Raw genomic sequence first — 14,859 nt, 5'->3', positions numbered from 1 at the left:
CGGGGGGGAGGAACGGGGGGGAGGAGGAACGGGGGAGGAACGGGGGGGAGGAGAAGTCATTTTCAACAAGTTTCCAGGTCAGAAATTTGACACGTTAAATAACTGATCAGTTCACTTTTAACATTTGAAAAAACTAACGTTAAAAACAAGTCACAAAAGTGTCGGAAAAAGCTTCAAAAACGAGAGAAAATACATCAGAAAATTACAGCACATCTGAAAAAAAAAACTATACAAAAAAATGTGAAAAAGTGACAAAAAAGCGACGAATAAAATATGAAAAAGTGACAAAAAAGTGACAAATAAAATATGAAAAAGTGACAAAAAAGTGACAAATAAAATATGAAAAAGTAACAAAAAAGTGACAAATAAAATATGAAAAAGTGACAAAAAAGTGACAAATAAAATATGAAAAAGTGACAAAAAAGTGACGTAAAAGTGACAAATAAAAGATGAAAAAGTGACATTGAAGCGTCAGGGAGGCGTTTTACACACGGAGAACTCAAGAAGTCATTTTCAAAAGGTTTCCACATCATAAATTTGGATTTCTGTCAAAACAAGTTGTTAAAGAAGTGGTGTGAATGACGTGGTGAGTGAAAGAAAGAGGTGAGTTTTGGTCTTTTTGGGGGATTTGTTGACTTTTTTACGTGATTTTAAAACACGTAACGTTCCTGTTGTCCTCAGGTCAAATTGGTCCCATTTAGAAAAAAACTCAATATCAGAAATTTGGGATCCACCCCAAACCAACCATTACTCTTCACAAGTAAAACGAACAATCAGTTCACTTCTCTCATTAAATGCGGGTTTTTTTATTCAAAATATTTTTATTTTATTCAAATTCACAGCATTTTAAAAAAAATTTCTAGAAAAGAACATTAAAAAAAGTGGAAAAAATGTAAAAAAAATAAAAAATAAAGACAAAATGTCGGAAAAAGTGATTAAAAAAATTTGAAAAAAACTGCAGAGAAATAAGACAAAAACGTTGAAAAAGTTACAGATTTAAAAAAAATGTCATTTAATATTTTTTGTAAAAAAAAAGTTACTTGGGAAAGGTGACAACAGTGTCGAAAAAGTTGACCATTAACACTGAAAACGTTGATTTAATTTTAAATGTGTGCTCAGACTTCTTACCTTCAGGTGATGCCTGCGGCTCGAAGTCATCTTTTTCCTGTTTGGGAGGAAGTCAGAACAAAATTATCATAAATTATCATAAATTATCACATTAACTCAGAAAGTGCTTCTTTTTTCATGAACATCCATTTTGATTAAAGATAAGACATTTTTTAAAATTAATTTTGAGTCTGCATCCTGAAATCACCCAGATTTCTGGCCTAGTTTAACATATTTTGCTTCTTTTATCACTTTAATTATCTTAATTAGGAGAGAGAATCAGATCGTAAACTAATTAACTCTGAACTTTCATACTTTCATACTTTAATATAGAGTTTTTCTTTTTTTGAAAAAGACTATTGTCAATTTTGGAGCCAGTATCTTGAAAAAAAGCCAGATACTGTCAACATCTTATCTCTTTTTCCACATTTAATAACCATTTTAGATTCTTAGATTATGAGCTTGTGGCTGCATCTCATCGCCCTTATTGGATATCTCATTGTTGGGAGGGGCTAGGACGCGAGGAAAGGAAGCAAGGAGAGGAGTCGAGGAGGCTTTTTAAGAGCTCTGAGATGCAGCTCTAGTCTAAACCTGATGGAGCAGATTAATTGTGAGATTATCTGGTTGCAGAGACAGAAGACCTAGGCTGCATCTCATCGCTCTTATTGGATACCTCCTTGTTGGGAGGGGCTAGGACATGAGGAAGGTAGGCAAGGAGAGGTGTCAAGGAGGCTTTTCAGGGGTTTTTAAGGGTCATGAGATGCAGCTCTATTCTAAACCAGATGGATCCGATTAGTTTTGAGATTGTGTGTTTGCAGAGACATAAGACCTAGGCTGCATCTCATCGCTCTTATTGGCTAGGATGTGAGGAAAGGAAGCAAGGAGAGGAGTCGAGGAGGCTTTTTAAGGGCTATGAGATGCAGCTCTATTCTAACCATGATGGATCCGATTAATTGTAAGATTATGTGTTCGCAGAGACAGAAGACCTAGGCTGCATCTCATTGCCCTTGTTTGTCCAGGACGCGAGGAAAGGAGGCAAGGAGAGGAGTCAAGGAGGCTTTTTAAGGGCTATGAGATGCAGCTGTAGTCTTAACCTGATGGAGCAGATTAAGGAGGATGTTTGTCACACTTACTCAGACATCTTGGTGTTTTTGGGGCGTCACAACCTGAATGAAGACAAGAAGAAACGATGAGTGGAAGAAACATTTCAGTGTTTCTGACCTTGTCTGAAGGTTGTACTTCAGGTACTTGTTGAGGTACTTGTACTTTACTCCAGTCTTTTCTTTTCTTGTTACTTTCTACTTCTACTCCGCTACATCTCAGAGAGAAATATTGAACTTTAGTTACTAGTTACTTTAGTTACTTTACACGTTAAGATTCCTGCACATTCCTGTAGTTTATAAAATCACGAACACACTAACACACACACACACACACACACACACACACACACACACACACACACACACACACACAGTCGTGTCTGCCTATCTTTGTGGGGACCAGTCATTGACATAATGCATTCCCTCACCCTAACCTTAACCTTAACCATCAAACCTAAATGCCTAACCTTAACCCTCACCCTAACCCTAACCTTAACCATCAAACCTAAATGTCTAACCTTCACCCTCACCCTAACCCTAACCTTAACCATAAAACCTAAATGCCTAACCTTAACCCTCACCCTAACCCTAACCTTAACCATCAAACCTAAATGCCTAACCTTAACCCTCACCCTAACCCTAACCTTAACCATCAAACCTAAATGCTTAACCTTAACCCTCACCCTAACCCTAACCTTAACCATCAAACCTAAATGCCTAACCTTAACCCTCACCCTAACCCTAACCATAACCTAACTCTAACCCTATTCCTAAAACCAAGTCTTATTCCTCAAACAGCCCTTTAACGTTAAGGGGACCAGCATTTTTTCCCCACAAAGCAGTCAGGTCCCCATAAGTATACTGGATTCACAGTTTTTGGTCCCCACAAATATAGCTAAACCTGGCCCACATACACACACACACACACACACACACACACACACACACACACACACACATACAGGGGTCTGGGGGTTCTGTGCCAAAAAATGTTTTTTGATATGAATCCCATTTTCTGTATGTCTACACACATTTATACACATATACATATATATATACCACTTCAAAGTTTTTCTCCAAATGCTATAAAATTGAATAAGACGCCCCAAAATTAATGAAAGTAGAGATTTGTACTTGGCAAAGAGCGTTGGGTGGAATCAATCATGTTATTTTGGGGAAATAAAAAGAACATTGATATAGGACAACATGAGGACAACATGGGGACAAGATGAGGACAACATGGGGACAACATGAAGACAAGATGAGGACAAGATGAGGACAACATGAGGACAACATGAAGACAACATGAAGACAACATAAGGACAACATGAAAACAACATGAGGACAACATGAGGACAACATGAAGACAACATGAGGACAACATGAGGACAACATGAAGACAACATGAGGACAACATGAAGACAACATGAGGACAACATGAGGACATGAGGACAACATGAAGACAACATGAAGACAACATGAGGACAACATGAAGACAACATGAAGACAACATGAGGACAACATGGGGACAACATGAGGACAACATGGGGACAACATGAAGACAACATGAGGACAACATGGGGACAACATGAAGACAACATGAGGACAACATGGGGACAACATTAGGGTTAATGCAGAGTATTTTAGTTTTTCCCAGTGTGGTATTAGTACTCCTACTGCAGTAAGGGATCCGAGTTCTTCTTCTTCTTCTTCTTCCACCGTCGGTAGTTGCTGAGATCAGGAGTGTGAGTTTCTGTGAGATCAGCATTTTCTGCGGCGATGACGGACGGTCGAAAATATTTGAGCCGTAACGCGATCTGAGGCCACAGCTGAAGAGCAGCGTCGTCGACGGCAACTAAACTGGGACGGTCCGGATCGGGTGTCGCTGAATGGTTAAATTAAAGTTCTCAAGTGTTAAATCATCATGTTCAACTCTAATGTTAACACATGGACTCCTAATCAGGTGGAATGATCCTTTAATGAGTCAGTGAAGGTATTAATTTTCTTGCATGCTTTTTACAGTGACATGTCAGGACCGACAGGCTTAAATTTACCACTTTTAAAAGTGTCATTTCCATTATTTTACAGTTTAAATTTCAGAAATATCAACGCTTTTTGAAATAAGGATTTAATCAGCTGCTTGATCAAACTCCAAATCAGGTTGAATGGTCTTAAATTAATTAATTTTGACTTCTTTTAATGGGCTACACACATGTTTACAGTGACTTGTCAGGGCTGACAGGCTTAAATTTACCACCTTAAAAAGTATGATTTTCATTTTTAGATTAAATTTCAGAAATCTAGATTCTACGATGCTAGAAATAAGAGACCTGCAGACACTGAGACAAGTAAATAATGTACTTATAGTGGTGTTAATGACCAATTAACTGACAGTTAAAGACCAGTTGCTGTCTTCAAATACAACCAATAAAGAACATTTTAACATGAAGTGCACTAAAAAAGAAAGTGGCCCAAACGTGAAGGATTTCAATGCCTCAAATACATAAATTAGCTCTTTTTAAAAATAATCAACCTCTGAGCAGTAAGTCAGAGATCATCACGACACGTTGGCATTTCAGTGTGACGGGCTCAAGACTTTGTGGGTTCCTCGCACCGAGCTCCAAGGTCGTAAAACCCGATGAACGGGATCCCATAAATTTAACTTTGTCAGAAAAAGGTCAAATGTCGGCAGCAAACATGCAGAAAGCGAGCTGACGGTGCCAGGACGGTGGAAAAGGTGGAGGGACCAACGGGAGTTTAAAGAGTCTGGTTGATGCGAGGCTGCTCTGAACTCCTCTGGTGGAAATTCAAAGATGCTTCTCTCAGAGGCTGAAAGAACAGAGACAAAGTAAAGATTTCTCACCTATCGAGACCAGGACAAGAAGAAGAAGAAGAGGAGAAGAAGAAGAGGAGGACCTCCACACACTTGTGGAAGAAAAGAAACACTGCCAAAGCCACACAGTGAAAAATGAAATACGGTATATATGGTGAGTTGCGATGCCTCAGCAAAATGCCCAGATCCTCTTTATGGAAATGGATTCCCGGGCAGACCAATGGGCCGGCGAGCTCCTGAAATACACTCGACACAGCTTGGCTCTGCAGCCCCCCCCCCCCCCTCCCTGGGAGATGACTTCAAGCTTCAAGATGCAGATTCAGTGAGGTGAATGTGTAGAACAAAGTGGACAAACTCAGGCCGTTCTGTCGTTATTTAACTTGTAAGGACTCAAAAGTTGAACCAGAAGTCGTTGAAGTGGCTTCAAAAGTCCCTTCTTATGGATTTCCAGCTGAAAATATTCCTTAAATACCTTTAATGTTGTTGGTGTTGAAGAAATATTTTTAATATCAACAGAAAAACACAATTTTTAACCACCGGGACGTTACACAAAATGGAAATACTTCATTTTATTCCTGTTATTAGGGAAACAAACTCAAATCAGCTGTTTTAAATGCTTTCTAGAATTACGTGTATCTCTGTGAATAAGTATTTTATATTCTGTTGTCTTTAAAAGGGATTGTTGTTTTTTGGGAAATAACAGAGTGAGTTGAGTAGATGGGTATCAATCTAATGTCTGTTTGTTTGTACAGTTAGCCTAGCTTAGCATAAGAACAATAAGGAAGCAGGGGAGTAAACAGCTAGCCTTGTCTGTCTAAAGATCAAATCTTGCATTAGAACTACTTTTACTCAAAAAGTGTTTAGGCAAACAACTCCACCTAAGACCATGTTTTTGTTTGTGTACAGACAAAATACAACATGGGTGCCGTGTTTCTGGGGCAACGGCCCTTTATTCTGCAAACCCCAAAAGTCCTGAAATGTCGATGGCTCGACCAAACTAAAGACCACTGCTCCGAAGTTACTTTGCACTGAAAATATCAACTCCCCCTGGAGTTTTTCTGCACAAACAAGAGGCTACAATTACACGTCTTAACATCTTACTTTAGTGTTTTTAACCCTCAGGTTGTCCTGGGGTCAAATTTACCCCGTTTGTTAAAGTTTCTACATCAGAGATTTGGGATTCTTACATCCAAATTGTCCAAATATGACACAAATGGTCCCATATAACGCTGAAGGATCAGTTCACTACTTTGCTGAAATTTGGATGTTTTATTCCCCCCCAAAAAAACTTTGACAAAAGACAAAAAATATGAAATAATTTCATATAAATGAGGTTTCTCGACAATGAATTTGAAAAAGACAATAGTGTAAACTAGACTGTGATATATTGGTGTTAGTGATGTGTACAGTATACTAATGGTAGTGTTACAAAAATTAAGAAACCGTTGAAACAAAAACGTAAAAAGTGTCGAAAGCGTCAAAAAGATTTCAAAAGTTTTGACCTGGGGCGACAACACAAAGGTTAACTAAGTTCAGAGAAGAGATAATGAAGTTAAATAACTAAATAACTAAATAATAAATAGTCTTCCTTTAGGATTACACTGAGACAGGAAGTCATAGTTAATTTATTACATTCATTAATTTATTTTATCATAATTTAGGAGTATATCATCTGCGTAACGGGTAAGCCAGATCTGTTGAATTGAGCAATGGTGAGGTCTGAACTTGGGGGTTTTTCCACCGTTATTGGGTTCAGGTGCAGGACTAAAACCCTATTTTAAGATCTAGTGTACCTATTGGACTCCTTTAGCTTTACGTTTTGTATCTAAACCCTTGTGTTGTCTTCCCGTTAACTGTGAACTTGTCCTTCCATGCCAAAATTGAAAATGAACATTTTATTTGTGCTTATCCGAAGTGTTTGTCGCTATTTCTGATTTATTTCTCACTTTTTCCATGCTTTTGGTGCTTTATTTATAACCTGAGCTGGTTAAAAAGGCAGGAATTATGAATTATGAGTGGATCACAGATGGGTAGATGTTAAAATTTAGTCCAGATACTGTTTTGAAACCATTAAAAAAAGAATTCAAATGCTATGAGATTAAACAAAACACCCAAATAGTTAAATGAAAGATATCAGTAATGTTACCTGAACAACGTATGGAATCATCCATGTTAATTTTGGGCAATTTGGGTGAAAGAAATCTAAATTTCTGATATAAAACACAGTCAGTTTGACCCAAGGACAACACAAGGGTAAAGATTATTGAATGTTATTTACTTCTAATCTGCTGTAGCGTTTCCAAAGTTTTAGACACAGATATGGTGATAACAGTCCCAAATGAAATGAAAAAGAGACTTCATGTTAAACTACCACAAAAAGACACAAACTTACTACAAAGAGATGCTTAATGAGCCCAGAGGCTCACAACAACCCCAAAGAAAACAAAAAAGTGACCAAAAAGAGATGCAACATGTCTACAAAGAGACGCAAAAACACACAAAGACCCAAAAACGTATGGGGAAATTGCATTTTTTAAAACTGGAAAATATGACATTTTCTTAGAGAAAGGACGCCTAAACCCCCCGCGTAATACGCACATCTAATTCTTCCACAAAGCGAGGGAAAACATCCAACTCCGGTGTGTATTTCGGAAGCATAACTTCAGAGCAATGGTCTTTCGTTTTTGGGATAACGGGCTGTAAGACCAATGGGACATTTTCCGAACTGTTGAGCAATCGGATTGGGGCAGTCGCCCAATCAGTGAGCTTTCCCTCTGCTTCCAGTCTTCGTGCTAAGCTAAAGCTAAGCAGACAGAAATTTGATATCCATACCCTGATCTCACTCTCAAAAAAACAAAAAAAACAGCAATAAACATATTTCCCAAAATGTCAACCCATTCCTTCAAAGACACTAAGAGTAATTTGTAGACAACATTTTAAAAGAGGTTGAATTATACTTCATCCACAGTTGCTTCATAAGATTGAGATATATTTGCTAAGAAGTTATTAGATGTTTTGATATTAATAAATATTTGGTTTGACAGGTTCTGGTATTATTGGTTTTAATTACTTTAAAAACAAAGTAATAAACTCTAAAGACGCTAGTACAATGATTTCATTAACTATTCTATTGGTTGATCAACTGTTTGCCAAGTTTAATTTGTACTTCTGCAGATGAAAAAGTCTCTTCTCTTTATTACAGTCGTAATTACAGAACGCAGTTTTTAGGAAACAGGGCTAATTTACTAGATTTGTTTCTGAAGCTTTTAACGTAAAGGACAGGCATTCGAGTTTTACTTTCACTCGTATGAGAGGCCGATGACTTTCTTGTTATATTTTGAAGAGAAAGTTATATTTATCCGAGTAAAGACGGCTTTTTCCAGATTTTCTAAGTCTAAAAAAAGTGTCACTTTGGTGTAAAAACAAACAAAGAACGAATGATATGCAGATAAATGTAACAAACAAATGGTTTCTGATTTCAAAACATTTATTTCTAATTATCTCATGAAAACCTGTACATTTTGAAATTATGGTTTTAGGCTTTTAACTGAGTACATGTAGCCGTTACTTGGTGTCGGTTAAGTATCTCGGGGGGGGGGGGGGGGGGGGGGGGGGGCGACGGTATCACAAAAAAAAATACAAAACAACAAAAAACTCCCTAAACTGCCGTCGTCCATCGGGAACACGGAGACACTTTCAGTCACTCAGACCTCGGTCGGAGATGTTTCCCCCGCCGTCGTCCGTCGGGAGGTTTTCAGGAAGTCTCGAACATCTTCTTCCTGTCGGCCTTGCCCTCGACGTTCTTACGCCAGTCGCCCGCATCGGTTGTCTGCAGAGAAGAAGAAAACAGATTACATCATTACATCAACGGAGGGCTGTAGTCAAGACCACCTTTGTCGAGTCCAAGGCAAGGCAAGACAAGGAAAGGCAGCTTTATGTGTAGAGCACATTTCAGCAACAGGGCAATTCAAAGTGCTTTACACAAAATCAGTTAAACACAGAAAAAAAAAACTGAAAATTCGTAAAATAGGTACATTTTTCACAATTGTAAACTTAAGACTACCTTTACACTATGTAGTCAATGTTAGTGCTGCCTTTGGTGATCACCCTCAGTGTCTCTACCCTTCACGACTCTATTTTCAGAGACGTTACCTTTCGTCTCCTCGGACTCGTCTTCACACTAATTAAGCCGATCTAGCGCTGCCTTTCGTGTCTGTTTACGACACTACACATTCACACTTTTTCTTTAAAGTGCTACCCTTTGAGTCTGTCTTTCTCCGTATGAAACCCTAAACTCTAAACCTAACCCACTTGAGACTACCTTCACACTAATTGGTCAGTGTTAGTGCTGCCTTTGGTGATCCCCCTCAGTGTCTCTACCCTTCACGACTCTATTTTCAGAGACGTTACCTTTCGTCTCCTCGGACTTGTCTTCACACTAATTAAGCCGATCTAGCGCTGCCTTTTGTGTCTATTTTCGACACTTCACATTCACACTTTTTCTTTAAAGTGCTACCCTTTGAGTCTATTATAAAACAGATAAAACATAAGTGTCATAAGCCTTAAAAACCGATAAAACACATGAATAGATAAAAATAAAGACATAAAAACACATAAAACACAAGACTAAAAGTTACAGTGCAATAAGTCCAAGACCAGGACTAATCGAGTCCAAGTCAAGTCGAGTCCAAGACATTTCAAAATGTTCAGTTTACGTTACAAGCTCCTACTGACTACTCTGGGATGGACGTGTCTCACCTCCTCTTTGACCTCCTTCTTGACCTGCTTCAGGTTGGACCTCAGGTCCATGGTGACCTTGTGTTGACCCCCCAGCAGAGCCTTCAGCATGGCGTCGGCGGACATGCGCACTTTCTTCAGGGCGGGTTTCTTCACACCGGCCAGATCCACCACCTTCAGCTTCAGATCATCAATCTCAAGGCAGAAAAACACGTTTTGGTGCATACTTTGACTTAAGGTAACGTGAAAAAACCACTATAGTCCATTATATTCCGTTATATTTTACACATTTTCCTGTGTTGTTTAACCCTCATGTTGTCCTCATGTTGTTGTCCTCATGTTGTCCTCATGTTGTCCTATATCAATGTTCTTTTTAATTCCCCAAAATAACATGATTGATTCTACCCAACGCTCTTTGCCAAGTACAAATCTCTACTTTCATTAATTTTGGGGCGTCTTATTCAATTTTATAGCATTGTAAAACAAATGGAAGTGTTGTTGAAATAGTATTGAGTAAAAGTTGACATATTCCAGTCTGTGATTATCATCAACATCCATTCCTTTAATTTTAGTCTCAATAATTTTCTAATTTCTGCTTTTCTAACTCAAACATTAGGTATAATTTCCTATAAATGAGGTTTATTGACCATAAATCAAAAAAATAACTGTAAAACTAAAGTTAATAAGTTAGTGTTACGTAGTGTTGAAAACTTTAAAAAAATGACAAACATTGAAAAAAGTATTGCATAAAGGGGCAAAAACATAAGAAAAGTTAAAATCATTCATTAAAAAGCATCAATAAAATTGTTGATTTCCAATTTTGACGGGAAGACAACACAAGGGTTAAAGACACAAAATTAAAAAAATCTAAAGCCCAGATGAAAGTAAATAAAAACAACTTCAAAAGGGCTGAATAAAAGCACTAAAAGGAGCGGAAGAAGACGCCAAAAGTGTCTGAAAAACGTCAAAGATGTTCAATAAAAGCAAGTAACAGAACAGAAAGCGTCAATAAAGGCTTAAAAAAAGAAGGTCCAGACCTCCACGATGGTCCTGTCTCACCTCTGCATCCGACTTCTTAACTTTGGCCTCGGCGTCGTACCTCGCCTCGTCCACCTTGTCGATCGCCTGATACAGCTTTTTGCAAATTTCCTGTTGGTGCACAGAACAAAGAAACAAGTTAAAGGTGCAGTAGGTGCAGGGCGCCCGGGTAGCTCAGGTGGTAGAGCGCGCGCCCATGTATAGAGGTTTATGTCTCGACTCAGAGGCCCCAGGTTTTAGTCCAACCTGCGGCGGGTTTCCTACACGTTTCAGCTTTCATGCTGCCTTGTTAATTAAACATGAAAATGCTCCAAAACTATTTCTTAACCCTCATTTTGGGTCAAATTTAACCCATTTTCAGAAAAAAATTCGGCCATCGCAATAACCACGGAAAATGTCAACAATAAAAATATCATAAAACTTCGGCAAAAACATCAAAAACAGCCCCCACAACATTGAAATAGTGACAAAAATGTTGGAAAAAGCAGTAATAATGTTTAAAAAAAAGTGACCAAAACAAGGTTTTTTCATGGTTGACAGGAAAACAACACAAGGGTTAAAAAAAGGGCACTAGTCTTGCGTTGCAGGACCTTCCTCCAGGAAGGTCTGGAGAGTCCACAAAGCATCCAGGACCGGAAAAAGACGCAATCTGGTTTATCAGCATTTCTTTAAAACCAATCACAATCGTCTTGAGCGGCGCTAGGCGCCGGACAGAGCCACGGTGCCTCTGGAAGGAACTTGTTTTGATGGAAAAAAGTAGTTTTAGTCGTCAACTGAGACCTAAGATCGGACAGATAGTCTAGCTAGCTGTTTGGATTTACCCTGCAGAGATCTGAGGACCAGGTAACCATAGTCCTCAGATTGGACAGATAGTCTAGCTAGCTGTCTGGATTTACCCTGCAGAGACCTGAGGACCAGGTAACCATAGTCCTCAGAAATCCACCGGAGGTTAGAAAACTGGCTCCACCTAATCAATCCCAGAAGTGAAACGTCGTGGATGTAGACTATGTAGATGTAGATTGTTAATATTTTACCCAACTGCGTAATAAATACAACCCACCTCCCCCCCTTCAGAACCTCCACCCCCCCAGATTCACAGACAGATAACTACTGGTCAGCCTGCCCCCCCCTCCCCGGTACACACCAGGTACTGGGGCCCTTAGAGGTGACTTGTATGTGTGTGTGGTAATGTTGTGTACACTGCAGATGACTCGATGCTTGGGTCTCACCATGAGGGCGGCCTGGTCTCCGCTGAGCACCGGTTCGGGGCAGTTCTCGGCCATGTAGGCCGCCTTGGCCACCACCAGGTCCTTCTTCTCCTGCTCGATCCAGCCGGCGGCGATGGAGAGGATCAGACTCTGCCGGGACCCAAGAGGATCGGCACGTCAGACTCAAATTAAATGTTAAACGAGACGTCGGAGAGACGGAGAAGACGGTTTGATTCTCACCTTCAGGTGATGCCGGCGGCTGGAATTCATTTTCTTTCCTCTGTGAAGAAGACATTCGGTCGTTAGCGTCTTTAATTAACCCTGCTGTTGCCTTTGGGGCAAATATGACCCATTTTCAAAACGATTCCATATCAGAAAATTGGGCTTGTTTCAACCAAAGTGTAAAAAAAAAAAAAAGGTCTTCACAAGTAAAATAAAGGATGAGTTCACTACTCTTACTGAATAGGGGTGTTTTATTTAATGTTATGGCATTTAAAAAAAAAAAAAAAAAGTTAAAAGAACTTTGAAAAAAGTGACAAAAATGACAGAAAAAGCTTAAAAAACGCCGGTAAAAATAACACAATAAGGTCCAAAAAGAAGGTAGTTACTGTTTTTAAAAGAGTAACAAATGATTAGTTACAATTTTTTTCTGAAAATGAGTAACTACCCAAAAAAAAGGGTAGTTACCCCTTTTTTAACTTTTTGTAAAGTGTTACTGTCATTTTCTGTCACTTATTTCTTTTAAGTTTTTTTTTTTTTTAAACGCCACAACAAGTAAAACACTCATATTCAGTACAAGTCGTGAACTCATCATTTATTTAAATTCTGAAGACCTTTATTTATTTATTTTTTACACTTTGGTTGAAAGAAACCCAAATTTTCTGATAAGGAAACGTTTTTTGTTTTGTTTTTTCCTTAAAAAAAAAAAAGTGCAGAAAAACAACTGACAAAAACAACGAGAAAAGCTCAAAAACATTCGGAGACAAAAACGTTCCAACAAAAGTTTGACCCAGAAAAACACGAGATTAAAGAACAATGGGGGGGGGGGGGGGGGGCTACACTTATTGACTCTATTTTATTAAATATATTTTCAGACTCTACACCACCTGCACCAACTGGTAATGTTGTAGTTCCTGTTCCTGTTTTTCAGTTACTCCACATCCTCTCTGTATGTCTGTATTATCTGTATTTATATTTTTCCATTAAAAGTATTTACTTATTCAATATTATCACACTTCAGTATAATTTATTTATATTATGGTTACCTACTTTTGCATTATTATTTAATTACATATTTAATTTAATTTTAACGTCACTTACTTACACCGCAATATTGTTTTTTGTACAATGGCAACCGCACCTTACAAATCCTTTTTAACGCAACTTTACATTAATTTTATGCCTTCTTCTCGTTGTCTGTCCACTGTGGGATGAATAAAGTATTATTTATATTATTATTATTATCTAATCTAATCGACATGGCAAGCATAGACCGTATGGCAGATGTTCAGATTGATGCCACATCCCAAAAAAGAGACACAAACACATGAAAATCCTTCCAAACTCATCAATTGATTTGAGTTGGAAAATAAAACCCAACTTGCACATTAGAAACGTTGAGACAGATTTATGACATCACATTAAAATGCTCCTTTAAATACCCTCAAATATAAATAATCTCATAATGGAGAGTGTCTGGCAGCTGTGTGCACGCCAGCAGCTGCTGTCATCCGAAGCTGCCGGCTGACATTCATTCTTCACCGCATGAGACACCCAAACGTCTCAAAAACTACCGTCTCAGCGTCCTGCAGACGTCCGTCTTTGACCCTCCGGGTGTCCTCGGGACAAACGGACCCGTTGTCCTATATCAATGTTCTTTTTAATTCCCCAAAATAACATGAATGATTCCACCCAACGCTCTTTGCCAAGTACGAATCTCTACTTTCATTAATTTTGGGGCGTCTTATTCAATTTTATAGCATTGTAAACAAATGGAAGTGTTTTTGAAATAGTATTGAGTAAAAGTTGACATATTCCAGTCTGTGATTATCATCAACATCCATTCCTTTAATTTTAGTCTCAATAATTCCTAATTTCTGCTTTTCTAACTCAAACGTTAGGTATAATTTCCTATAAATGAGGTTTATTGACCATAAATTACAAAATAAAAAAATATTTAATAAAAAAATTAAATGAATGAAGTTAATAAATTAGTGTTATGTAATAATGAAAACGTCAAAAAAAGTGACAAATATGGCAAAAAAAGGGTCAAAAGTGTTAAAAACGTTGATAAAAAGCGTCAACAAAATTGCTGATTTTCTATTTTGACGCAAACCCATTTTCAAAAGGTTTCTATATTAGAAATTTGGGATTCTTTCAACCAAATTTTAATACAAAATATCGTGGATGGTTGCCAACAACACTCTTCACAACTTAAATTAATTATCAGTTTGTTACTTTCATTGAATTTGAGTGTTTCATTCAATTTATAATAGAAAAATAGAAGGTTGAAAAACAGGAAAAAATGGCAACAAAAATAAAAGAAAAAAGTGACAAAAATGTCGGGATTTGTGCCAGTTCTTATTAATGTTCAAGGAGCAAAGCTTCATGACTCTGATTGGCTAACAGCTAGCCAATGAGAGCCTGGCTATCAGCATCATTTACCCAGCTCATGAATATTAATTAGCTCAGGCAGCATGACATCAGACTGACCAGCTGTTGTAATTGGTTGATTTCTCCTCTTATTTCTTTCCAGTGGCTAGAGCTGACAGAGGAGGTAGCAGTTCATCTTCACATTCACCACATAACAAACACACACACACACACACACACA

The 14,859-nt window shown here is 38.1% G+C and overlaps 1 protein-coding gene and 1 long non-coding RNA gene across 4 annotated transcripts in view; both read right to left on the bottom strand.

Moving 5' to 3' along the window:
* LOC117949765 (troponin I, fast skeletal muscle-like) overlaps positions 1 to 14,859 on the bottom strand; it is a 20,231-nt gene that overhangs the window by 1,107 nt on the left and 4,265 nt on the right. The window contains exons 3-7 of one of the 3 annotated variants that reach the window (XM_034880304.1): positions 12,267 to 12,306; positions 12,048 to 12,176; positions 10,840 to 10,929; positions 9,802 to 9,975; positions 8,513 to 8,872 (exon numbers count right to left, since the gene is read on the bottom strand). In XM_034880304.1, the coding sequence (XP_034736195.1) occupies positions 8,798 to 8,872; positions 9,802 to 9,975; positions 10,840 to 10,929; positions 12,048 to 12,176; positions 12,267 to 12,306 (508 nt within the window). In that variant the 3' untranslated portion in view covers positions 8,513 to 8,797. Of the gene's footprint in view, positions 1 to 8,512; positions 8,873 to 9,801; positions 9,976 to 10,839; positions 10,930 to 12,047; positions 12,177 to 12,266; positions 12,307 to 14,859 lie in introns of those variants that run through there. The other 2 variants (XM_034880302.1, XM_034880301.1) reach the window with 2 other exon arrangements.
* On the bottom strand, positions 1,110 to 5,274 carry LOC117949776. The gene is made up of 3 exons (XR_004657722.1): positions 5,074 to 5,274; positions 2,241 to 2,273; positions 1,110 to 1,165 (listed from the first exon to the last, which is right to left on the bottom strand). It is a non-coding gene; the product is annotated as an uncharacterized LOC117949776 (long non-coding RNA).

The sequence above is a fragment of the Etheostoma cragini genome, chromosome 8 (genome assembly GCF_013103735.1).
Source record: "Etheostoma cragini isolate CJK2018 chromosome 8, CSU_Ecrag_1.0, whole genome shotgun sequence".
NCBI classification, from domain to species: Eukaryota; Metazoa; Chordata; class Actinopteri; order Perciformes; family Percidae; genus Etheostoma; species Etheostoma cragini.
Note: the sequence above shows the minus strand (reverse complement) of the source record. Positions and strands in the feature narration are given on the sequence as shown.